We start from the raw sequence: 26,314 nt of genomic DNA on the forward strand, positions 1-26,314 counted from the left end.
GATTACGAAATGATGGATTCGGGTTCAATTTCTGTCAATCTGTCAATCATATTCTGTTAACGGATCTCATTATATTTTCGCATTCTGCATTGTGCCGAAATTTGTCGATAGCAGACAAAGTCTGGTTTCGACAGATTTGTCTATCTGGGAAGCGCGAGGAAGAGTTCCTCGAGGATAAAACGTCGCGCGTTTGAATTAAAGTGATCGAACGGGTGCATCGGGCAAGCCAGTGCGCGGTGCAGAGACCGGCCGGTGCGGTGGCGCCGCGATCCACGTGGTTCACGTGTTGTGCGCTCTTCGCGATCTTTCTACCGACGGGTCTATTTGTAAACACGCGCGACATAAGATGGACGTATACGAGCAGTGCAGAAAAGATTGGGAGGATTTCAATGTGTCGCGAGAGGAATTGAAAAACATAACCGACTGTCTGAAGAAGGAGGAGTTTCGCAAGCTGTTAATCGAGTACGCGGAGGACGTGGCCGACCCGGATAACAGGAAACTCTACGAGAAAGAGATCACCCAGCTCGAGAAGGAGCGGGGCGTAGACGTGACGTTCGTTAACCCCGAGCCCGGTTACGTCATTAAGACCAGCGTGAACGGCGACAGGAAGTGCTTTTTGAACATCAGTAAGAACGACGTTGTCGCGCGTCCCACCAGTCAGCCTTCCTACGAACAGGGCCACCGTGGCCTACAGTGGTCTATTCCGTATACATTGATACCACCCCGCTATGACCTTGACAAGAAGAATGTGCGGTGTGTGGTGTATGACGTGGTCTTCCATCCGGACACCATCTACTTGGCATCCAAGAACGCGCGGTTCCGCGAGATCGTCAATAACACGGCTATGGATGGCGTGGAAAATAATTTTAAGGTTCATATCTCTAATAACGAATTCGGTCATTTGTATTACACTAGATTAATGCTGATACTGAAAGCTGTTATACATGAAATTAGGAGTTAAATGTAAAAACATATAAACATTTTAAATGATTAAATACTTAATAATGATATTGTCATGTTATTTAGCAAAATGTACATGTATTATTTCATTGTTAAAGTTGATTATATTATTATGCCACTACATTTAGATACCTTATATAAAGCAACCTTTAATGTGCTAATCCAGCGTAATGCGAATAGCCGAATACATTTATTAGCTTGCACTCCTAAATCTGTTCTTTTAATTAATGTTCATTTTTACTAAAATTGTTAACTTTAATCTTGATTCAACTTATTCCTTAACTTTCTAATTTTTAGAACTAGAAAAAGATAAAGAGTAAGATAAAAGTAAATTAAACTCAGATTAAAGTTAATTTACGTTGATAGAAATGAACATTAGCTGAACTATTTGTATTATCTTTTTTCTTTTTTTTCTCTCTAAAGTGGAAAGGAAATATGAACCATACCAAAAAATCAGTTGGAAAGGACACACCTAATTTAATTTTTGTAATACCTGTTTCTAATATGTGTTCTTTATGTTTTGTTAGGTGAAATTGGACAGAAAGAATCTGAAATTTCCTAAGATTAACTTCAAAGGGATGACTCATCCTACAGTGATCAGAAAACCTTCGGAAACACCACCGACAGAACCACTGGATTTAGAACCAGAAATCTACCAGAAGATAATGTCGAATTACGACGAATGTCGCGAAAGCCAATTAAAGCAGACGGAAGAAAAGCTCCCGAAACGTGCCCCGCCAACCACCATTTATTGCAAGGATAAGCAACAGAAGCCTGCAGATGAAAAATATGTTACGCCTAAATTTTCTATGAAACATCAATCCGATGTAGAAATGGAAGATTTTGTTTTAAGCCGAGACGCAAAGATGTTTGCCGCAATCCCTAAAAAATTGGTGATTATCATAAATTTACCCTTGTTGAAAAGTGCTAACGACGCAATGCTCGATGTACATGAACAATCTCTTACCTTGAAAAGCGAAAAGCCTGCAAAATATTTGCTGGATCTTCCATTACCATATTCCGTAGACGGAGATAGTGGGAATGCTAAATTTGATCCAAAGTACAAAAGATTAATTGTAACTTTACCAGTCATTCGGCCATTGGTACCAGTAGGTGATACTGATAGAGCGGATAGTGAAGTTGACAGTGATCAAAATAGTGCTGCAATATTTATGTCCAAGGATGATGAAAAAAATCTATCTAGTAACAAAATAGAATTAGTGAAAGAGTGCGAAAACACGTGCAAAAATATAGAATTTGATAAAGAAAGTGAAGTAACAGATGAGTGTGAAGATACTGCCTTACGGACTAGTAATGAGACAGAAATCACTGATGTGTTTATGAATCCTAGTTTTAAATACAATTTGCCTGCTTATACTTGTAATATTTACAATAATCAATTAGCCATTATTATAAATGTAAAAAACGTAAATCCGGATGCAATTCACTACAAAATTTTAGATAACAATGTAGGAATACATATCTTGCTAACATCTATAGGTGCTGGATTTTTTCCACAACATTATTCATTGTGTCTTAAGATAGGAAATGGCTACATTGAACCAGAAACTCTTACAATTGAACCATGGGACAATAACGTTGTTTTTAACATCACAGTGAAGGATATTGAGAATGTAACACAATATTTTGTTGGAGTGGATACAGAATTCATGGAAGGAAAAGATCTTCCTACAACAGCGTCATTTACGAGCAAATTTAAAGAATTAATGGTAAAGATATTATAAATGTATTGCATACTTTAAAATGTAGGAGAATGTTATACATTGTCTATACCAAATAAAATATTTTTACAGTTCTCTCCAAAAGCTGAGCCTCAGGTAGAAAGACAAATCTCCGTACAGCCGCAAGATGATGGTATTGTCATAAATATTCGTCCAAATCAGCAGGATTCTGACGACGAAGAGGAGCATGAGGAAAATGCAAGAGTTGTGAAACGGCGACAAGAGAAGAAGTACATTGAGAAAGTCAGATCAGTTTCAGAAAGTAGTGGAGATGAATTAGCTAGCAATAGCAGCAATAGCAGTGTGAGACATTCAAAAGGAATATTAAAGTCACGTCGCGCCCGCGATTTTTCACGTTCCATGTCCGAATCGAGTGCCGACGAAAACAGTCTACCTGCATCATGCACAGATCATTATGATGATCATTACGATTCCGTACATGATATCAATTCTGAATCAGATTGTTCCAGTTTGAAAAAGACTGTACGATTTAATGATGTTGTTTCACGACAGTTATTTAGGTATTGTAACAAAGGATCAATTATCTTTTTAAAGGTTTCACCGTCTCCTATTAACTTAATCGGCCGATTATTTCATTGAAACTGATCAATCGCATTTGTCGTTAAGCAGAATTGACCAATCATAGTTGAAACTAGTTTTAATCTCTAATTCAATTTTCATCTTGATCTTTTTCTGATTTTTAAAACTAGAAAAAAAATGAAGAGTTAGTTAAACTGAGATTAAAATTAAACTACATTAGTACAAACAGGCATTAATCGACCGATCAAGCCAATCGGAAATGGTGAAATCCTAAGAGGAAAAAAGAATATAATTTTTTTTACAAGTGATATATTAATAAACTCATTCGCATAATTTATCATTTTCTTTTTTTGTAGATCTAATTCGAGTATTCTTGGACAGCGAAAGAAAAATCAACGTAAACTGCGCAATAAGAAACGCGCGCATGATCGCCGACTAAGCGAAAGTGAGAATTCTGAAACCGAAGAGCGTGACAAATATAAAGTAGATTATAAGCGGACTCCGAATGAGGAAACTTCCGAGAACGTAAAACCCATACTCGCACGAGATAAACGAGACTCACAGCAACAAAGAACCGCCAATATTGAAATCGTGAAATCGAATGCTGACGACAAACATTCTTTACATAAGCGTAATTCTAGCTTCGAGGAAAAACCCACCGAAGATGTTCAAACCGATATCTCCATTAAAATCACGAAAGATGCAATTCACTTGGAATTTAAGAACGATCTGATATTTGATCTCGATATGTAGAGACGTGAACTACAAGGTAATTATGCATAATGTGATAGATGTGATAGAGAATGTTATCCGATTCTTTTTAGCAACTCTGTAACCTGGTAATCGGTAAAACTCAATACTGATAATGGAAATTTACGTATATAACATTACAAACTATTTTAGGATTTGTAGTATCAAAGATACTATTAAAAATAGTGTCAAAGATACTGTTTAAGTGGGAATAATTTTTTTAGTGCGTTATTAGCATAGAAGTAGTAACCAGAGAAACACTATGGCGAATCAAAATCATTAATCCATTTAAATACTTGACTCACATTAGTGATAACCGAAGCTTAAAATTAGCTTCTAATATCCTGAATCTATAAAGAGAAATAGAACTTTACTGGGAAAATTACTCAAAAAAAGATCGTATTAAAATATTTAGATAACGGAGCAACGCTATACAGTTAGATACTTTTTTTGGAATCTTATAGAGAGAAAACTGATCACGTCATTGAATGGATTTAATGAATTGGCCAAGAAAAAGTACGATCCTTTTTCATGCACGTTAAATATTACTGCCGCATAATATATTTAATTTTTACTCGTAGATAATGCTTGATTAAATCAAGAGTTATCAAATGATAAATCGTGGATACTTTGATAGAAGTACATATAATTTTAATGAACATCGTATTACATGCATTTATGCAAAAGTATGTTTAGACCTTGTAATATACATATACGATGCTTATGCCAACAGTTTGCACATATATACAGATCGCATTGCAATGAGCGCTTGTCAAAAAAATCATGTGTATGGAGATAAAAATTAATATAATTTTGTTTCGAAAATTACTAATTATGTGATACAGAGTTTTCGATGCCTAATGTTATTAAAGTCATATTGTAAAATACGAAAAGTTGTCTATTTAAAGAAATTTTTTTGTTGGATAAGACACGAAATTAAAATATTAACGATTTTATATATTATATATTGATATTTTGTAATTAAATGTACATAAGGTTTATTTTGATCTGGTCAATGAAAAACTGTTTACATATCTGCGCTCTTGTAGCATGTTTCATTCCTATGTTATACACCATTTAAGGATTTTTACCGATAAGTAATCCGCATAAATTGATACGTTTACGCAACAATATATTCCTGTAATGATATAACGCAAGAATGAAATAAACACATAAAATGTTTTTATAAATGTGAGATGTATTTTTCGATTTATTAAATTAGTATAGTAATTGACTATAATATTTAAAGAAGTACTCAAATACGAAAAAATTATTCCTATATTTGAAAATTTTATTTAACAAATATCTTTTAGTTGCTCTCTAAATTTTTTGGAGTAGAATCTCATTCTATAAAAAGCGAAAATTGACCTAATTTTGAAAGAATGAGATACATATATACAGCAATGAATCGATTTGACATCATTGTGCTTTTAAATTAAAAACTGTTTATTCAAAATTTTTGCTTTTAAGTACTTTTTAAAACTTTTAGAATTAATCTCACTCTGAAGAGTGAAATTTCACTCTTAAAGATTAAAAAGTAAGCCACTCTTTTTCAAAACTGGCTCAATTTTCACTTTGGAGTGAGATTCTATTCCAAAAAAATTAGAGTACTAATACTGGTATCTGAAGCGGATCGGATTTTTCAGTCGTGACGATCTAGCTAATGCATAGGACATGTCGATCGTGTATCACGGCGCGTATCCGTGAAACGTCAGGACACCCGTCGGGGTGTCGGGTCGTGCAATGCCGTGACACGACGTGAAAAGCAGGACCTACAGAGGAGGAACAACGGCGCGACGGCGAAACGTGATGATTGGAAAGTAGGACACGGCCCACGGTAGAAACAACCGGGCCGCGCGCTCCGAGCCACGGATGAGAGTTCGCCCCCGGAGTTCCGAGACCATCGATCCCGCTACTTGCGGGGGTTGTAAGGTCGTTAAACTCCCCGGTCTACCTGCACGTATCTTTCGCCGCATCGCGCACTTCCTCGTATTATTCCTATTGACGTACCATCAGGAAAGGAGTCTCGACACGAGGCAAGCCACGCGAACGCGACGTTCTAATTTCGTGTGATCGCGATCCTATCAGTTTATTGTCGTCGTCGTCGTCGTCGTCGTTGTCGTCATCACCAATGCGACGGTTTGTTTCAATTGGATTGTACCTTGTACGTTGCTACGCGGCGATGGCGGGAAATGGTGCGGTGAGAAAGACAATTTTGGAATAGAGATTTTGTTACGCGATCGTTTTGATGAAACTTCAACGAGACGTATCTTTTAGTCTGATCTTTAGATACTTATTTGCCATATTCTTAATTACAATAAACTCATAATAAAATTTTGATTTCCAATTATCCTTTCGATATATTCCGGATGATTGAAACGAGACTTGGTAAGCTCTCTCGGATTTGGACACAAAAAACCGACTTTCCTTTCCTCCCTATATGAGGAGTAGACTTTCAAATATTTTTCGATGAAATCTCTTAATGCTTCGAAAATCGCTCATTTCAGAGATCGTTCTCGTCAAGATGATAATGTTTACATAGTTAATGTTATCCATCTCAAAGGTCGTGATCTCCCAGTCGAACGAATTTATGGGATGTTTATTTGAGACAAAGGAGGAAACGAAGAAATAGCCAAGTCCAATTTCCGAATGCTTATCGGAACATGTGATTGAAGTACAGGGGATTAAGGGTGGTAGGCCTGACTGGCATCAGGTCGATAAGTCGTCCACCCCCTTAAGGTTCAGAAAGTCGGTGGCCTGTACCGTCGAGGGTGCACGGAAGAGGGAGGAAGAGAGAACGAGGAGAAACGGCACGTACCCCGCGTGCCGCGGTTACGGCCGGCACGACATCGGCAATGCGGCAGCCGACGGCGTTTAATGTCGCTCTACTGTCGGCCAGTCGTTGCACCTGGCACCATTCGCCGCTTGGCGAACGCAGGTGGAATGGAGGTGGCTTAGCGATATTAAGGACGCGGCCGCTCGTCGGCCCGCGTAACACGGTTTCGAGATTGGGCACACACGACCGAGATATCGATGGCCCGCGCTAACGTAGACCGATGGTGAGCGATCGTTACGCGTTATCTCCAACTGTGCTACCTCAATCAGGGAGAACTACGATAGCGAGAAGCGATAAAATGGAGTCGGAAGTTTCATCTCTTTGAAGGAGGTGATTCTTGGTTCTTGGCTCTGTATATTTGTATACAGTAACGTTTGGTAACAAGCCAACTTGGATCGAACTTCGATTATCAATTAACTCTTAAAGCTCCTATTCTGCAATTCTTAACGTCACTGTCGGTATCGTTATGTTATAGCGTACCTTTTTTACTCTCTAAATTTTTTGAAATAGAATCTCACTCTAAAGAGTGAAAATTGTGTCAGTCTTAAAAAAGAGTGGCACAATTTTCAATCTTTAAAAGCGAGATTCACTTTTCAGAATGACATTCACTCTAAAAGTTTTAGAGAGTATCCCATGTACGAAACTTGCGTAACGACAATCTAATGTCGATATTGTCGTTAATAGACATTCTACAATGAGCCATTATCTAATGGACTTTCTATGCGATAAGCCATTACTTACTCTCTAAATCTGTTGGAGTGAAAATTGAGCTAGTCTTGAAAAAAGAGTGAAAATTTTTCACTCTTGAATAAGAATGGTAGATTTCCACTCTTTATTTTGGAGAAAGATTTCATTCTTTTGGAGTGAGATTCACTCCAAAGCGAAGGAATAAAATCTCACTCCTTTTTTAGGGATAAGACTTCATTTCTTAGAATGACTCACTCCAAAAGAATGAAATCTCACTCCTTAAAGAGTAAAAATATTTACTCTTTTTTTCAAGACTGGCTCAATTTTCAGTCTCTTGGAGTGAGATTTTACTTCAAAAGATTTAGAGAGTAAGCTTCAAGTCTTAAGCCGTAAGAAATTGACTAATCGATTATTCTTCTCACATTCAATTGTGATTGATTAATTTCTTACAGCTTCAAGACTTAAAGCTTAGCTAATTGTAGAAAGCCTATAAGCTTTTTAGGTCTTAAATCGTAATAAATTGATCAAACACAGTCGAATGTGAGAAGAATAATCTATAATCGCGGTCAGTTTCTTACGACTTAAAACTTAGGTAAAATAGCTTAAGGTTAGTACAAAGATGGTCGTAAGGGCCTCGGTACAAAGATAATTATAACTGAGTCGTGAAACGTGAGTCGTAGTCATCAATATTTTGTAACTATATGCATACCAATACGTCGTATATAGTTACGTCAAACATTGTGTGTTGACTTACGACTACGATTCACGTTTCACGACTCAGTTGTAGCTATCTTTGTGTTCAAGCTCTTAGGCTGATTCTACAATAGGTAAACCGTAAGAAATTGATCAATCATAGATGATTATTTTCCTAATATTCAACTGTGATTGATCAATTTTTTACGGCTTACATTTTTTACAATCCTATATTGTAGAGTCGGCCTTAATTGAATTGACAGAGTTGTGAAAAGAAAACAAAATTTCCGACTGTATAATTTGTTATTCCTATTGTAATATTTTTTCTATAAAGTGAGAAGTAACCATTATGATATTCTCGTGTCATTCGAATCACTTGTTCACACAGAGTCATTAATGCCTTAATTCATGAGTACGTTTCTCGGAGTAAATATCTTTCCCATAGATCTTGATAAAACGACTAATCTCGCAAAATCGAGATTGCGTTAGTCCAACTATAATTAACGACTAATCTTGTAACTCATCACCCGGATGATGCAGAGCTGTTACGGTATTTCTCGCTTAATTCGTCGAAGCCGCTAATCTAATTTCGCTGAAACCGCTAATTTCAATGGAATCCAAATACAATCTCGAAATGTGATTCGTTACCTTACGATCGCACGCGATTGTATACGCGAATAGAAAATCCTGCTTTTTCGTAAGAACGCAGCTGCCGATTTTCCGATGAGATTCCATAAACAATTATAATGCGATTATTTCGAACGCAACTCTATTTTCCGAGGTTTTACGCGTCCCTTTATATCGTGTCTTCTCTTACTTTTCTGGTTTTCCCTGAATAATGTATGAGATTCCGGCGTGTATGTGTTTGTATTATCGCCTTGGCAGTTTGAAATTTACGACACACATGCCCTACCATATAGCAGAATCTTACCTTTAAAAGAGATTTATTTCATGAAGACATCGTAATTTTTAGCAGAAAATATCTTGATATTTTTACATCTTGAAAATATTTACAAAAATATCATGATAAATATTCTTTTTCTTACAAATATTTTGAATATTCTTTCGCGTCTAAATCTGAATCTTTTAGCTTAAATGTTAAAACTTTTATTTAATAAAAATTGAAATTTAAGCAGAAGTGAGAAAAAAATAAAATTTGTTTAAAAATAACTAAACAATAAGGACATTTGTATAATTTGGCAACAAGGAACCGGACTCCGCTCTCCTTTATTTCGGAGAAACTTGAGAGTGAAATTTCTCGTTTGTGCTAAAAAGATTCAGATTACAGACGGAGAGATAATAATTACTAATCAAGACAAAATGGCGAAATAAATTGTATCAGACAACACAAAGTCTAAAATCAAATATTTATTATCAAATGAACATTAAAAGTCTAAAATTAGACGTTTTATATCCCAATTTTGGACTTTGTGTCGTGGATTGTAAATATGTAAATAATTGTAAAATATTTTTAAAAATCATGAGATTAATATTATCTTTTTCTTACAAATATTTCGTTAATAATAATTACTGATTAACGCAAAGTGGTGAATTAAATTGTACCGTGTTGTACTATACTGTATCATACTGTAAAATGAATAGATAAAATCGTTGGCCCATAAATGTAGCTGCCGATTAAATCGTGCAGTATAGCGAAAGATGTACTACAAAAGATTTATTGTCGCGAGAGAGGCGCGGGTGAGCGATAGCATAAAGACAGAGAGAACAATTAAAACTACGAGCAAATCGTAAAAGATGAAACTCGTTAACGTCGCAGTCATTCGTGCCAATGACTTTCCATCCGTTCGGCTATTAAATAGAGCAGCAAGCACGCCATGTTTCCTGTCTCGTTTTTCATCCCGTTTCTCATTCCTGTCTTTCTCGTTCTCGCCTTCGTATCTGTCCGCGGAGACATTCAAAGTACTAGAATATCGATTATATGGACCCTGTGCTTCGTAACTACGCGCAGCCCGGGCTGTGTGTGCGGATAACCCACTAACACTCATGATTACTGACTAACTCCAGGGTTGAGTGGTAGTACTAAATTAAAAAGATAAATGTCAAGTTAAAAAGTTAAAAAGTTAATTAATTATAACTTAACTTAGTTATATTTTAGATTCTTAACTTTTTAACTTAATTTAGTTACATTTTATTGGTAACTATTAACTTTCAATTTGATTTTTTTAAAGTTAATCCTGACACAATGCGAGAGGATAATGAGTATATATAATTGAGTATATAATTTAGTAATTTTATATTGTATAATTGTTACTTGTGAACAAAAATAACCAGATTCTTTAATAAATATGCTGTGAGAAAGGAAAAATACGAAAAATTATGTAAAATGGTCAAACTTGTTCTTTTTCTTTTTTTTTTGGTTGTTCGTTCGGATCAAATTTAACTTTTAACTTTTCAATTACTTTTTTTATTAACTTAACTTTTAATTCAATTAATTTCATTATGGAGTAACTTGTATTTTAATTAAATCAAATTTTCAAGGTTGTTAACTTTAACTTAGTTAAAAAAAAGGTTAACTTATCCAACCCTGTAACTCTCCCATTGTTTGCAGAATTTTTTTATTGAATTCTTTGTGACGCTACTAATGCGGGATGTACATATGTTGAAAATTGTATTATTTGTACGTCTAAAATAATACGCTAGAAACGTTACTGCGACAAATATTTTTTTAGCTGACGTAACACGGAAAAGATGACGCATGATAAAGGAAGATTATAAAATGACGCATTTTGAATCGATATTTTATTTTATTACGTCGCGGGAGCTTTTAATTTCGAAGAGGCGTTGCGGCGCGAGAGCCTATAAAAAGCATCAGAATGACAAGCGCGAGGTAGACGAAGCGGAATTATTACAGGCGTTTACCTTATCGCTTCCCAGCGTTAATCCCTCCGCAAAGTACGGAGATGCACGGACTTAACCGTTCGCCGGTATCGCCTCGGCGCGGCGCGACACAACCGCTTCGGAAACGCAGCTTTTAAAATTAGGTCGCAGCTTTATAATCGCGAAGTAGTCGAAGGTGGTATTCTTAGACCGCGGTTGTGTAGCTGAACTGTGGCGGTTTCTTCAAGACTCTCTTTCTCTCCCCCCCCCTCTCTCTCTCTTTTAATTCAACGTATTATACGATGTGACGACGATGCATCACTCTTCGAGTACAACATACGAGGCGACGACCTGATGGATAAACATCCATTTCTAGGGGTAACAACACTAGCTACCGATTGCCATCGTTCTTGATTAACCCGAACGTCCTGATTACATATCCGGCAACGGATACCGCACGAGAGACCGTAAGACGGACGTATATAGAGTTTTATTCAGCAGAAATCCACACGTATCTAGAAAACTTTACCGTTTAACTTGTGAAAAAGATAGCTTCGATGTAACTAGATGTAATAAGATATAATATAGTTTCACGTCAGTTTCTGCAGCAGCCAATTTCGATGTTATCAACGCCGAGAGTTCTATATATTAAGATTTAAAATAACTTAGTGACTGGTTAAAACCAAGCCCGCCCCCATGAACTTTTTTGTGACGAAGATCTATATCGGGAGCGCTTGCAGATTGCGCAGCCTGTTCATGAAGGACTAGCACGCGAATACAGTCATCGACCCTCTTCGGTATGAGCGCGTTATACAATACCATCAAACTGACCTGCAGCAACGTTTTATTCAATATAGACCTCGATGCGGCACGGCGCGGTGCGGCGCACGAATGGTTTTCTATCAACAAAAAAGTGTCGATCTTTACCACTGTGAAATATTTTTTCACGTTTCAAATTACTTTTGTTACATATACAGAAAGAACAGGTTTCGCTGAAATATTTGAAAAATTTATTTAAACACAGATTTGAAAATAACTTTGTTTGAACCGTCAAAATAATTATATATCAGTTCAAGCTAATTGTTAGAATGTTAAAACTTTTTACAGAGCACTGTTATGAATATTTAAGACCATTCTACAGAATAATTTTTTTATTTGATGTTCGAATAAAATTATTTTCAGACTATATTCTAAATTTTTAGATACTTTAGCAAAATCGTTTCCCGTTTCTACACAGAAAAAAAATTGCAGATTTAAATAAATATTTACTCCAATAGTACTAACAAAATAATTACTAAATGTAAACATAGATTTATTCGATTTAAACATAACTCTTTTATTTTGAATAAATATTTATTTATTATAAATAAATATTTCATTAGTACACTATTGGAGTAAATATTTATTTAAAATCTGCAAATTTTTTTAGTGTATGTACATATAGCAGATTGTCCTATATGTATACACATGTGACAGTTAAAATCTAGGTTTCTCTCTCTCACGATGCGTTAGAAAAGACTGTAAAATTGGAAAATCCCGGATTTTCCCAGCTACAAAGGAATACGTTCTCTCACGTTTGCTCCAACGTTTCGACCTTGAAAAGATAAGGTAAGCTCGTGAAGCCGTGCGTCAAAGCGTAGCCGTAACGCGTGTCGTAAAACGCTGTGCGGAATGAAGCGAACGAAAATATGTTCGACACAGGACGCATTCTTTGACAAGCGAAAATGTTTGGTTGGATAGGCGCCGTCTCGACGTGAACGAAATAACGGTACACCATATTAGCGGTACGAAAAGGAAGTCCCTACAGCGATCCGTCAATGTCACGTATGATGGAATTTTGTTTTAACTTGGCAACATAAGTCCCGCCGTCGATCTTCGTTCGATCCAATATCCAAATTTTCTTCCAAAAAGTAGTAGACCATCCATTTCGATCATATACAATTATATGCAAATTGAATGATGTACTCCTCTCTTTACTTCTTTAAATAATAATTTAAGTAATATAACAGTTCTGCGGAGAAATTATTAGAAATCTCCCGTATTGTGAGATAAAGTTGCACGTGTCGCTCGATTCGCACGGGCTGTCGACCTATCGGCGAAGTGTTGGAAGAATTTAAAAAAAAACCCAAGTGTCGCAAAAAAAAAACTCGAACGTCGAACTCGAATAGCTTGGCTAAAATCCGTATCAGATTTTTAAGGTACACCTGCACGCTCGCGCAAATGAACGGTGTGTGTGTGTATGTGTGTGTGCTGCGCGCGCGCGCGCACAACCCCACAGGCAGCGGTCGTCGGCGGTGCGAGGGATGTCACGGGGTAACGCGGGGTGTCGTAGGGTGGCGCAGGGTAACGCGGGACGTCGCGGGGGGTACGTAGCACGTACTTATCGGAGGTACACGCTCGTGCCTTCACCTACGCCTAGGACGTGTGTGTCTGTTACCTTCCCACGGTTTACCACATGTTGCGCTTCGATGCGAGGGGCGCAAGTCAGCCAGGAGCCCGGGCCATCAGGATAGACGGAATCTCTCCCCTCGGCTCTCGGTCAGTTACGCGATCGCCAGCGAACGATTCGCGCGGCCGCCCGGTGCGCACCCCGAGCCTGCTGGTAATCGCTGGCTGTCGATCCGAGTGTCGCATCTCGAATGCATCGAACTGACGGACGAAGCGCGAACGTCCCTTAATCTCGGAGCGAAGGGGGTGAACAAAGAAGGGATTGGTGTGGATATAGACGGTGGTGGTGGTTCGAAGATGCTCGAACAGTGAGCGGACAATCGCTTTCTCGACAAGGTCGGTACCATCGGGAACGGAAATCTATCAAACTTCCTGTAATTATACACGTTGCTAAAGAATGATGGGATCAAAAATGTATGCCATTCGACATATTTCGAGAGTTTCCATATGACGAAAGTTCCTTATTCGATAATTCATAATTACGAGATTAATAATGTCATAATTAAAATATTTCAATTACATTACAGTTATATATATATATCTTCTTAAATATATGAGATTTGATTAGTAACGAGAAAAATATCGTACTTCATTAGAAAAAGATTTCTAATGAGGTTTTTAATTTCTCGCAATTCGATGGAACAACCTGTTGGTTGGAAGGAGAACATTTTCCTCGACGTCAAATAAACGATACTCATCCCACCATTTTATTTCGGCGTAAAAAATAGAACGGTATTACTTCATTATAAATAATTTAAACGAATTAACTTCCTTTTTCGATTAATATTACGAAGTAATACGATTCTTTCGAGCATTATCGCGTTCAAAAATTTTATTATTTTAAAATCGTTAAAACTTTTTAGTATTAGATAAAAAATTTTTCTCGTGTCCATAACTAATTTGTATTTTCCTGATCAGCTTGTTTAATACATAAATAGTTAATACCGCTAATTTCAAGCGATCTATCATGTGCAAAATATTGTGCAAATTTAAATATCCAACGTGATTTCTCACAGCTGGTGCCTCGATCCATTTTGGCTGACTCAACGTATAACTAATTAATATGATCATTCTAATGTACAACACACAGATCGAGCATTACATTCGAACAAAGTGTAAATTTACCGTTTTTAAAATATCATGTAACATGAAAAATATTTTAATGGCAGGTTGACTGTACCAATTTGATTATAAAATTTTGATTTTTACAGATTTATGCTTATGCATATTTTATTAGATTTTTCCTTGCAACGTTCACGCGATACATATATATATATATATATATTATATATATTTGTAATGTTGTGCTCTTTTCATATTTTTCATATCCAAGAGAGATTAAATGAGTTTGCTCTTTCGAAAGAATAGAATTCTTTTTAGGATTATAAAATTTTTTTTATTATTAATATCACTAAAGTATCATGTTTCCACGTTAAAAGCGAGAAATTGTTAAGCTATATGGGTTTCGTTCTGAAAGCATTAAAGAGCGTGTACATGCAGCGCACGAGGCTAGAATAATTTACGTTAGACGTACCTACATAGAGAGTGAGATTACATAGAATTTTCGTTATCGATAAATAATATGAGTGCTCTCTACCGTTATTCATAAATAGTTATAGTCGAAACATAAATACAAATTGTAACATTTTGTATTGAATACGTATTATGTTATATAATGTAAATATACCGAACTGGAAAAATAACCGAAATGAAATTTTCCAGTAGGTTACTTAATAATCTAATGCTGACATTTATTGTACTACCCCCGAGATAAAAAAAATCACAGTACATCTTCATGAATAATATACCTATAATATTGTATGAACATATACAAGGTAAATATATATATATAATATATATATATATATAAAATATATAGCAGACATTAAATTGTGTTTTTTATTGTTATGATACATTTATACAAATAATTTAATTCACAATAATCAACCTTTGGCTCGTAGCCCTAATTTTTTTCAAATTTATAAAATATATAATTATTAAATCTAATTAAATAAAAAAATTCTATATTCGGTCAAAATGGATCTTAATGCTTAAATATTTCTGCGTGAATTTATATACATATCTAATTCTGCAAACTACGTGCCGAAATCTTTTCAGTCTTGAAACGCAATTATAACCAGAACTAAAATAGTAATATCACTTATTAAATTGACAAGCAGTTTAATAACTTTTTAATGCTAAGATGCTTTATAAGAATATTAATAATTTGATGTTAATGAGAATCTTAAATCTGCAAATAATTTATTACGGATAATACTATCTCAGCTGGGATTCGAATCCGTATCTTCCATATTTCGGAAATACTTACAATTCAATCATTATGTAATTATTACATGTTATTAATACATTTGATATGTATATAAGATATTTATCACAAGCAATTTTATGATTCACTCTTGATGATGTCAAATATTTTACAACTCTTGTAGAAAAGTACTACTGAGCGCAATAATATTTTGAGACATGACTGCATTACTGCACTACTCCACTACACACTATTGCGCACTACTGCACTGTTGCGCATTACTACACTACTGTTGTAATGTAGTAGTGTAGTAATGCGTGCGTGCGTGCGTGCGTGCGCGTGTGTGTAGTGCTTCAAAATACTGCGTAGCAGTATTTTTCTACAAGGAAAATAAACGTGTGGTTTTTCTATCTCGATTCGTGATTAATTAACTAAATATACATAATTGTCCTGAGGTAATGATAACAAGCATAATAAATTTGCATAGATGTATAATTCCGAGATATGCAAGACGCAATAGTATAACCCGGTTATTCACGAACGGTCAATGATTTCTCGGCTATGGGAAAATCGAGGTGATTGGATTAGTTCCAGAAAATATTTATTGTATCACACACACAGCTCGAAACCCGGGCAACGTGCGTTACAATAGCACTTTGTCTGATAATAGATAGATTCGAATGATGTTTACTTACAGTATTCTCCAATGAATCGTATATTTCGGTACTTACTTATTATGTAATACATGACATTGAAACTCAACGTTCGTAAGAGAATTTTGTTAAATATATGAAATACTTTTCACGTCTCTTTATACTGAGTTTATACACCGGTAGGAAGAGCAATGGTAACCGGGATAACCAAATCCCTTGAGTTAAATAATATTTCGTTATTTGTAACTTCCATATGTGTCAAAATATAAATTGATTCATTTCTGTGGTTAGTTTCAATGTAAACAACGTTCGTATTAATGTATGCACTTAGTAAATAATCAACTAAATATATTAAATTTGGGTTAAATTTAATGCATTTTTTTGGTTGTAGTTAAATTGTTTAATGGAGTTAAACTTAATTCTATTGTTTTAGTAAAATTAATGACATTAAGTAGGAACATTGGCGACCCAATAGAAATGATTAAAAAATAATTCAAATTGGATATAATTTGACATTATGAATTGAAAAGTATATATTAATTTTATAGATAATACGTATGTGATATACATGCAAATAATTTAATTATGATATTTACATATTTGTGTAGGTTTGTGCGCTTAACAGCGCGGTGGAGCGGCCCCAATGCCGGTCAGGAAGGGCCTCCTCGCTCCACAAAATACTTTCTTGGATACTATTGCGACTCGCTTCGATGGAACCCGTAAGTCTTTTGTCTACTACTCTGTATACACTTATATTGTTGAACAGTTATATAATATTATCAAACGCCGCTCGTGGATGGATCAAAAAGGTTTTGTCACGACAAGGATCCATGTTAATTAATCCTTTTCCCTGCTCTTATTAATTTTCGTAAATCGCATTATCGCTGTAAATATCAAACAATCTATGCTGTAATCCAACCTCGTCGTGGTACTGAGCCTTATTTGAGACTGAAACTCTTTGGACCAAAGAAGAATTCACCCTCTTAAATTATAAGAAGACTTTGCCTACAAAAATTCTTTTAAAAGATTAAAAACGATAGACTTAGAGCTGTGGGAACGCCAATGTCATCGCTTCTTTAAATTAACTTTGATCCCTATTCACGAGGGTTGCGCTCCCCTAAGTCCACCCTGCATGTTGCTAGGGATACGAAAAACGAGTTTCTTCGTACTGCTTTAAATTTACACCGATAAATTTACCGATTCTAGATCTTGTCGGTTTTACGTAAATGTATTTGAATTAGAATGCTTAGCGAGGAACAAGATGTAATGCATGAAATGAGATAAAATTATTAAACCAATCTCTCTCTCCCTCTATCTTCTTTGAATAAACATCACGCTTTAAATCCATTCAGTTTCATATTTCATCCATCGAAGCTTATCATTTATTGTTAGTCCCGACCGGGCCTATAATGCTAATGTCCCTGTATCATGCGGCTTTCCCTAATGCCTCAATGCGTGCATTGGCATTAACTGCGGAGACATTAACGATGCGAGAGGCGTAGGATGTCGGTGCTGATAGGTAGTGCAGCTTCATAATTGTAATACGCGTTGCAGCAGTTGGGCGCAAATAAATTGAGAGAAAATTCTCGAAATGTCCTTTTTTTTCTTTATTAATCGGAGAGCGATTTTACGTTTAAAACTCGAGAGAGAAAGTTCAAACTGTAAAACATAATGTCTTTTTCCGGACTTTCACAGCTAGCGGTTGTCGCAGTAAAGCTGCCTGACTTAGGAAAATCACGAGAGATAATTTTCCCGAGATTGTCCTCGCAGATTTTCATACTGATACAGCGTTGGCATTCTTGCACGTGATTGTAGTATTCTATATCAATCACTCGCCCACACAATTCTTCTTCTTATTCTGTAGAGCCACAAATTAGTTAACGCCTAACTTTTACGTCTACCGAAGTCAATGTAAACTTCCATTTCTTCGAGCTAAGAGTAATCTAATTATAAGAAGTGGGCGACGGATCACCAGCGTCGTCATCCTAAACAAATTACAGATAGAATTGCATCCTTAATAAATATCGGCGTCTTTTTTCTTTGTCAATGATACCGAGAAATCTTATTCGATAACTTTGCAAAAGGTTGCATGTTTAATTCAGTTTTTCATACGGTATAATTACGCGCACGAGCATTTATTGATTAAACATTCTCCATATTGTTAAAATATAATCGTATCTTTTATATATCTCCATATCTCTTTGTATTGCACAATTTTTCTTTTCTTTTATTTATTCCAATTAAGATCTAGTCATTGCGCGTATTCTAGCCAATTATTTTTTTATTCCTTTGTGGTTTCCTCTTGTACACTCTTTGAAATTGAAAATATTTCGCATTGTGTTTCTCATTCTATTGTTATAGCGACGTATCATGGTGCACGGTTTGCGTGCAGTTAGATAACCCCTCGTCAAGAACACCTGATAAAACTTGGCGTCCGTCGACCCTCCGTCGCCGGCAAAGCATGTAATATTAATTCAACATCGGCGCCATTAGCGATTCGATTCTGTTTTCACACAAAATTGTACATTTCGATCATATAAATTCACGCGAAGAATATCTTTCTACTCGATTACGATTGAAACATACGTATTACGCCTGATATCACCATCAACGTACGCACGTATCATATAACTTGTGAAATCTGACTGCAGCTTCCTCACTCGTGACGAATGACAATTATTAAATGCACGATTCGAATAATATATGTACTGTATTTGCGTCGGAAAACTCTCTGCATAGAAACAAAGGAAAATAATAATGATACATTAGTATTGCTATAAGTTATACTACATTTATTGCGTATCAATTGTAAAATATGAATGCACGTTGTTTACATATTTATATAGTCTATAAACGTGTATTTAAACGCTTATACGTTTCACTAAATATATACTAATATACATTTGTACATATTATTATTGTTGTTATTATTATTGTCGCTATTTTAAAAGATTTTGTTTGATTTTAATTAATAATAATTTGTTATAGTGCATATAATAATATTATTATTAACTGTATTGTTAATTTATTATTGTTGTATATTGATGAAATTATAATTGTATATTATGACAAAGAAAGAAACTGCATGTATTTTTCAAAAACTATAATGTCCGACGAATGTGGCAGTTCCATTATAACTCGGATATGGTATAGGTCAAACAGCAATAAAATTTCTGTTCTATTGATTTTTAACATTCAACCAAGCGTATGCCAAAGGATCATGAAGCGAGGATTTTTTATCCGAATCTTCCTCTTCAGTCATTTATCGATCAATTTTATTATTTCCTCAGCGAAGCGCGCGTACACGTGCATACACATATAATTAAATTTGACATTTAAGAAATTGATTAACTATATATCACGTACATTTCTAATAAATTATTTCCGTCCATAATTTTTCCAATTTCAAAAATAACTAAGTTCGAAATAAAAGAGATGCATACAGCAAGAAGCCGTAAAAGATGAATAGAGTTTGATCGGATCGCAACTCTTTTATCGCGTATATGCAGAGCGAAATAACACCTTTCGCAATGCTCGATTCGAAAAACAAATTAAAAGCATAAATTAAAAACTGAATATCACATAAAAGAGATAGGGGTACAGAGCGTGACCAATATTTCTGGCGGTTTCCATCTTCCATTTATATGATGGTCGGTCCTCGGATATTGTATCCATTTCGAATCGATATAGCTGTCACAATGTTTAGATGTACGCATGTTTGCACAACACTGACGCGTTGCGAAAGCGAATTTCGAGCTATGTGTATTACCTTCTATATCAAAAAGTTTCACTCTCATGCGTTATGACATGTACGGTCGCGTTAATTTTGAACGCTTTGTGCATTGCATTTCCATGTGTGTTCAAAGTGTGACGTTGTTACTGCAATAACTTACATCTCCCATGATGAACCAAACAGCAACAATCTCCGATTAAATTTTAATAAAATACAATCTTGATTAACCCTTTGAACAACAGTAATAAACAACAAAGGAGCATATGGATCATCATCTGATAATAATTATCGATCATATGATAATAATTATCGATGACAATTTCGCATAGATTATTAAGTTTTACATTACGCACGCAAGATCTTCACTGATTGCATTGAACTGCTATTTAAAATAAAAAATTATTTACATGCATTTTTATGAGGTTCATAGTTCTCATAAAAATGCATGTTAATAATCTTTATTATTTTTTATCCTAAACCTTTTTTACTTAGCCTCTTATATAAATCAATATCTTGTCAACTTTAAAACTTCCCAATATTTAACTCGTTTCTTTATTTAATCGACTATTACACAGAAGCCACAAATTCTGCGTAATAAACTACAATACCTTTGATTTAAAACGATAAATATTACTGCTACCAAACTTCGTCAATGTGATTCTTTTGCATATGATTAATTTTTAATAATGATACAAATTGCTACTTAATCATCGTTCATTTAGAGTATCCGTACACCGAAAAAAAATATATTAAATTTTAATAAATATTTGTTTGAATGGTACTAGCTGAATATTTACTAAATGTAACATACATTTATTTGATACAAGAACCATTAAGTTGATTTAACATTTATTTTATTTAGTAAATATTTATTTATCATAACTAAATGTTAAGTTAATACTATTTAAACAAATATTTATTAAAATCTAGTACATTTTTCTTATAGTGTCATGTTTTGAATTTTGTGACCAACGAATAAAACTTAACAATAGAAAAATCTAAGCGAATAATATTGTAATCTGAAGTTCACAAGTTTAATAAACATTAAAATAATATCGCGAGATATTTGATTAAATATAATTTTTGCAAATATTCTTCAATTACTCTTATACATATATCACGAATAAAGTACATACGAAAATATTAAAACCCGTTAAGAAACTCATGACTGGTGCCAGCAGTGCGCTAAAATTGAGATGAAATTCATATTTCAACAGAAATGTGATTTTGTTGAATATCGTATGTCAATCAGAACTTTGAGAACTGTATGTAAACAGCAAAAGATACGTCTGGCACATATGCAAAGAACGCGAAATGCTACTTTTACAAAGTTACGTTATAATTAATTCTCCAGTGATAAGTTCACATTAAACTTAGTCTATTGTACATATTTATTATATACTATAATGTACGAAGCGATCTCAATTCTCCTTTACATTAATCTGCTCTTTTGATGGATATAAAGTGCATACGAATAATGTATCGATCGAAGCGACAAGAGTAATGATGATTACTAAATATGGATAGCACCTATCTTATCGTAAACAATGGATACTGACGCAGATAGATAACCATCCAACGATGCACGCACTTATCCGCGTTTTGTGCTATCAGTACAAAAATAAAGTATAAAGTTCAACGACAAAACTAATTATGAAAATAATTCAAAATGTAAAAAAAATAATTGACAAAAAAACTTAATTCTAGAAGTTACTTTTACTGACCTATTATATGGCAAATAAGTAAAAAGAACTAATGAGTAAAAGAAATTAATTTCCTAGTTAGACTCAATTTTCTGTTCAAACTCCATAATTATTTTCTCAATAACTTACATTAAAACATACATTATTTATAGTTACAAATTTTCTTTTTATTCGTACTCTTATTTATCGCTGGAGAGAAAAGAAACTGGAATTAAAGTTTCGATATCAGCGAATGCAGCAAACGAATCAGTTTTATTTCCACCAAAAAGTTTCGAAATATGTATATTTGATAATACGAATAAAGTTGGTTACACGGGATTCTATCAGCTTCAGACATGACGTTTCTCAAAGTTAATCTCTTGACATCGCATGGAGAAGGCATTATAATTCAAAGGGAAAACTATTTTTTCCCTTATTAGGAGAAACTGAAGTTGTATTGTACGAAGATTGGGTCAAAGCTATTTTCTGTTTTCGAAGAGAATGAATACTGTTTTGTTTTTCAACGGATGATAAATATTGCCTTTGTTTCTTCATCTGATGTTTACAAATGGTATTTTTAATGTATTGTTAACAACAGGAAATATAGAAAATATATATATATATATAATTTGTATATAAAATTATATATATATAAAAAATTTTAAAAGAATTTATTCAAAATGAAGATAAAAATAGTTTTTCTTTTTTTTTGTAGATTTTTTAATTTTGAAATTAAAAAACATTTTGTGAAAATGAATTCTTACAGAAAATATTCCATATTATTACAAAACATCATCGTACTATTTTTCTAAATCATTTTAAAAAAAGACTTAGAAAATTTGTTTTAAAATACTGTTTTGTTAATTTTTGTCCAATAATGTTACATCAAACTACACTGCTATAAAATAAAACAAAAATTATAAAAAATATTAATTTTGAATGTTATATAAATTAAGAACAAAGTATCATAGAATCGAAACTAACAATTAAATTTTCAGTTCAATCTTTCCTTTTTAAAATTCATTTGAAAACTTTTCTTTGATTTTTTTTACCGAGATATTTAATTTTTCATGAGACGTGAGAAAATCGTGTTTCCGAATTTATGAACAGTAGTGTATAAATATTGTGTATACATACATGAGAGAGAGAGAGAGAGAGAGAGAGAGAGATTGGATATTACAATATATTCGCTGGTGTTATTTGTAAATTCATTAAATTAATATTTTACATTTTATTACGTTTTGGCCTTAATATATGCATGTTGACTACAGTATGTAGTTAGGATTTATCATATGCAAACATGTTGACCACAGTATGTAATTAGAATTTATCATATATGTAAACGTGATCGCGAATCAAATCACGTGATAAAAAAATCTCGGACGGTTTGAAAAATTTGCGATGACACGATGATGGAAAATGAAATCGATTTAAACCGGAAATATACATATATATTTGTCGCTTTACCGGAGAGATTCTCCGACCCTTGGCATTTGAAATTTTGCGATTAAAACCAGCGATTCGTCGTTTCCCCAGAGATTAGTACCAAGTTGGTATCGTTTATAATGAACCTACTGAATAATAAATCTTTCTGTCATCTTTGAAATTACCTCGATAAGCGGAAAATTTGTATACCACAACACTTCGTATAATCCAGATCTTATATCTTTTCTAACCGAAAAAATATGTTTCCCACAGTACTTTAATAATAACATTGTTCGATATTTTAAGAATTCAAATATGAAAATAGTAGCAATAGATATCAACAAAGCGTTGCTAAATATAAAATATATTAATTAAAATCATCCATAAAAAACGGACATAAATAATTATAATTATCTAAAAGTTGAATTAAAACCGATTTATTATTTCTGACTTCGCAATATTCTTTTGTGTTCTGTAGATGTATCGTGACCTGTACGAAATATAATTCTAAAGAAGATGTAATAGAAAACACGACGTGGCTGCATTATATGTATAATCGAGTTGTAGTAAATTATATTATAACTAAGAGAGTTTCTTAATAACAAGTGTACTGAGGTGGCAAGAAAGTAATATTGTTTTGTTTCTAACACTTCAACACTTGACGAAATGTATATCTACATCGCTATAATTCACATCTGTAACGCGCATCGTTAACTTTATTAGATAATTAAAGGAGCATTATAATTCAATCCTTTAAGCTAAATAATATTTTGTTATCTTTAACTTTTATTGTGTATTGAAATATAAATCAATCCATTTCTGTGATTAGTTTCAAAATAAATAATATCCATATTAACCTAAGCCAGACCTGTCCAATTTGGGCTCCGGAGTCAAAACGCAAAGTCATCGACGCAAAAAAATTCAATATAGATAAGATTTCAGGGACTGTAAAGTGTCAATACGCATCTGAGTAACGCTTATCAACACACTTTATAGTTCCTAAAATCTTACTCTGCTATTGAATTATTTTGCGTCGATGGCTTTGCGTTTTGGCTCCGGAGTTTAAATTGGACAGGCCTGACATAAGCACTTAGTAGATAATAAATTAAATTTAAGTCAAATTTAATACTTTTTTTTTTTAGTTGAACTATATAAATCCATTGTATTAGTTAAATTAACAACATAAGAGCAGGGGCAATCTAGAAATAATTAGAAGTTATTTAAATTAGGTATAATTTGATAATATGAATTTAGCAGTAGTGTAGCATTTTGTTGTACTCGGAGATACAACACGCGAACGCGGGAAACAATGGAATAGCTCTCCTTTGGCAGGTCAATAACCGTGTAATATCGAAGAGACTATATGTATATATGTATAATATCGATCCGCGGTCACTAATAATGTGTTTTAACCTCGCAAGAATATCACAGAAGAATACCTATCGCTTTGCGAACTCGGAGATGAATATTGGTCCAAGATTGCTTCACCTTTTTGACATTTCGACATTTGACCACTTCGCTTTTCAGTCTAAGACCCGATTTCACAATATATGGTTACCTAAAGATTAAAGGTAACCATGAAATTCATGAATGAATTTCATTGATGAATCTGTTGATAACCTTTAATCTTTAGGTAACATATTTTGAAAACGGGCCTAAGAATATAACGATATAATCCTCACACACACACACAACACAAACAGTCGAATACAAATCTAAAATAAGTACGCTAATCATTTGATTGCTGCCAATCCCTCGCGATTTCTTTACGAGAGCGTGAATAATTAAGAAATGAGAGCCTCTCATAATTAACAATTTTAAAATTTGAAACGTCTTTTCTGAAAATCCAAGAAAGAAGGAATTGCCACTGGCTAAATAAAATTATTCTATTAAATTATCCCTGTTCGAACTTGTAATTAAATCCGCGAAACGTGACGCAGCTCACAAGGTCGTCGAATATCCATACCTTATGTGTTATTCCTATAATCCATAATGACCATGATAATGTTGCGATTAAACATTAACACGCGACTGATACTGGCTCTGTATAAAATAATATTATTATTTTTGGCTGAACATCACGTATATTTTAATCCGTGAATATTCTATGAGCCCCAAAGACAACAAGGAACGTGACTGCAGTAGATAATAAGCAACGAATGCGTACGAACATATCGCGTGCTATTCTCTATATTCATGATTTATCATAATTACCTTAAACCATTGTTTTAATTAAATTCGCGTATTAAATGCTTGTCAATACTGATACACCATGAAAATATTAAATTGCGCCAACGATAAAATGTTAAAAATAATGTATTTTATCTTTATTCTATATTAAATAATTATTTTTTTCACTTATCCTCGTTATAGCTTTGTAATTTACGCAATCAACTGTATGACCCTCAGAAATTTTCACGAATGTTTTTGTCGTCATTGAAATTGTACCGCGTTATTATTGCAAGAGGATTGGAAAATTACAAATAACAATTAATGCGCACAACTGATGTACATATATCACTGTTAGACCATGAATTTTAAAACACTGCGTATACACTGGATTAATGGGTACAAAGCAATAATCGTGTTTTTAATGATGTGAATCGTTTTATAATTCCTCAAATCCTTTCTTTTTTGTCTGTAGAGCGTAAATTCTACGACTTCTCCAAAATTTAAACTGTTTAAATATTGATTATTGAAGCTTCAAATAACTGAGTTTCCTAGAAAATATAACAACCAGCTCACGTTTCCTACCGTATATATACAGTACTACCTCTTTAGATTACGCTCAAGAAAAATCCGATCGTGTTACAGTAAAGAAACCCGTCGCACGAAATTTGTGGAATAAAGTTAGATCAAGGAAAACTCAACGGTATAACAATTACCGAACAGCTGGAAGTGAGCGGAAGAGAAATGATTCGATCAACACTTTGATACCGACTAATTAGTTATTTCGTTTGATGAGTTGTTCCGGCGATAACTTACGCAATTTGTCCAGAGTTCGGAAGCCTCGTGGGATTTCCGTAATTATTTGGTGTTACCGCCTCCGGAGCAATCAGGC

The 26,314-nt window shown here is 34.1% G+C and overlaps 2 protein-coding genes across 5 annotated transcripts in view; both read left to right on the top strand.

Moving 5' to 3' along the window:
• Positions 1–259: 259 nt before the first annotated feature.
• Nop17l (PIH1 domain-containing protein Nop17-like) lies at positions 260–4,811 on the top strand. 2 transcript variants are annotated; one of them, XM_018456292.1, is made up of 5 exons: positions 260–871; positions 1,488–2,020; positions 2,096–2,690; positions 2,775–3,223; positions 3,599–4,811. In XM_018456292.1, exons 1-5 carry the CDS (start codon positions 347–349, stop codon positions 3,993–3,995), a joined length of 2,499 nt encoding a protein of 832 aa, XP_018311794.1. In that variant the 5' UTR covers positions 260–346; the 3' UTR covers positions 3,996–4,811. The 2 variants fall into 2 exon arrangements, with proteins under 2 accessions (XP_018311794.1, XP_018311793.1); XM_018456291.1 differs by having other exon boundaries at positions 1,488–2,690.
• Positions 4,812–17,046: 12,235 nt separating this feature from the next.
• Elk (Eag-like K[+] channel) overlaps positions 17,047–26,314 on the top strand; it is a 28,277-nt gene continuing 19,009 nt past the window's right edge. For 2 of the 3 annotated variants that reach the window (XM_018456297.1, XM_018456298.1), the window contains exon 1: positions 17,047–17,132. In XM_018456297.1, the coding sequence (XP_018311799.1) occupies positions 17,057–17,132 (76 nt within the window). In that variant the 5' untranslated portion in view covers positions 17,047–17,056. The remainder of the gene's footprint in view (positions 17,133–26,314) is intronic. The other variant, XM_018456296.1, reaches the window with a different exon arrangement.

The sequence above is a fragment of the Mycetomoellerius zeteki genome, unplaced genomic scaffold, assembly GCF_001594055.1.
Source record: "Mycetomoellerius zeteki isolate Tzet28-1 unplaced genomic scaffold, Tzet1.0 scaffold565, whole genome shotgun sequence".
NCBI classification, from domain to species: domain Eukaryota; kingdom Metazoa; phylum Arthropoda; class Insecta; order Hymenoptera; family Formicidae; genus Mycetomoellerius; species Mycetomoellerius zeteki.

Excerpts from the sequence above, each read along its gene's own strand:
- Nop17l (XM_018456291.1), top strand. The coding sequence starts at position 347 with ATGGACGTATACGAGCAGTGCAGAAAAGATTGGGAGGATTTCAATGTG. Across the intron at positions 872-1,487 it reads GCGTGGAAAATAATTTTAAG|GTGAAATTGGACAGAAAGAA; the intron begins GTTCATATCTCT and ends ATGTTTTGTTAG. Across the intron at positions 3,224-3,598 it reads GTTTCACGACAGTTATTTAG|ATCTAATTCGAGTATTCTTG; the intron begins GTATTGTAACAA and ends CTTTTTTTGTAG.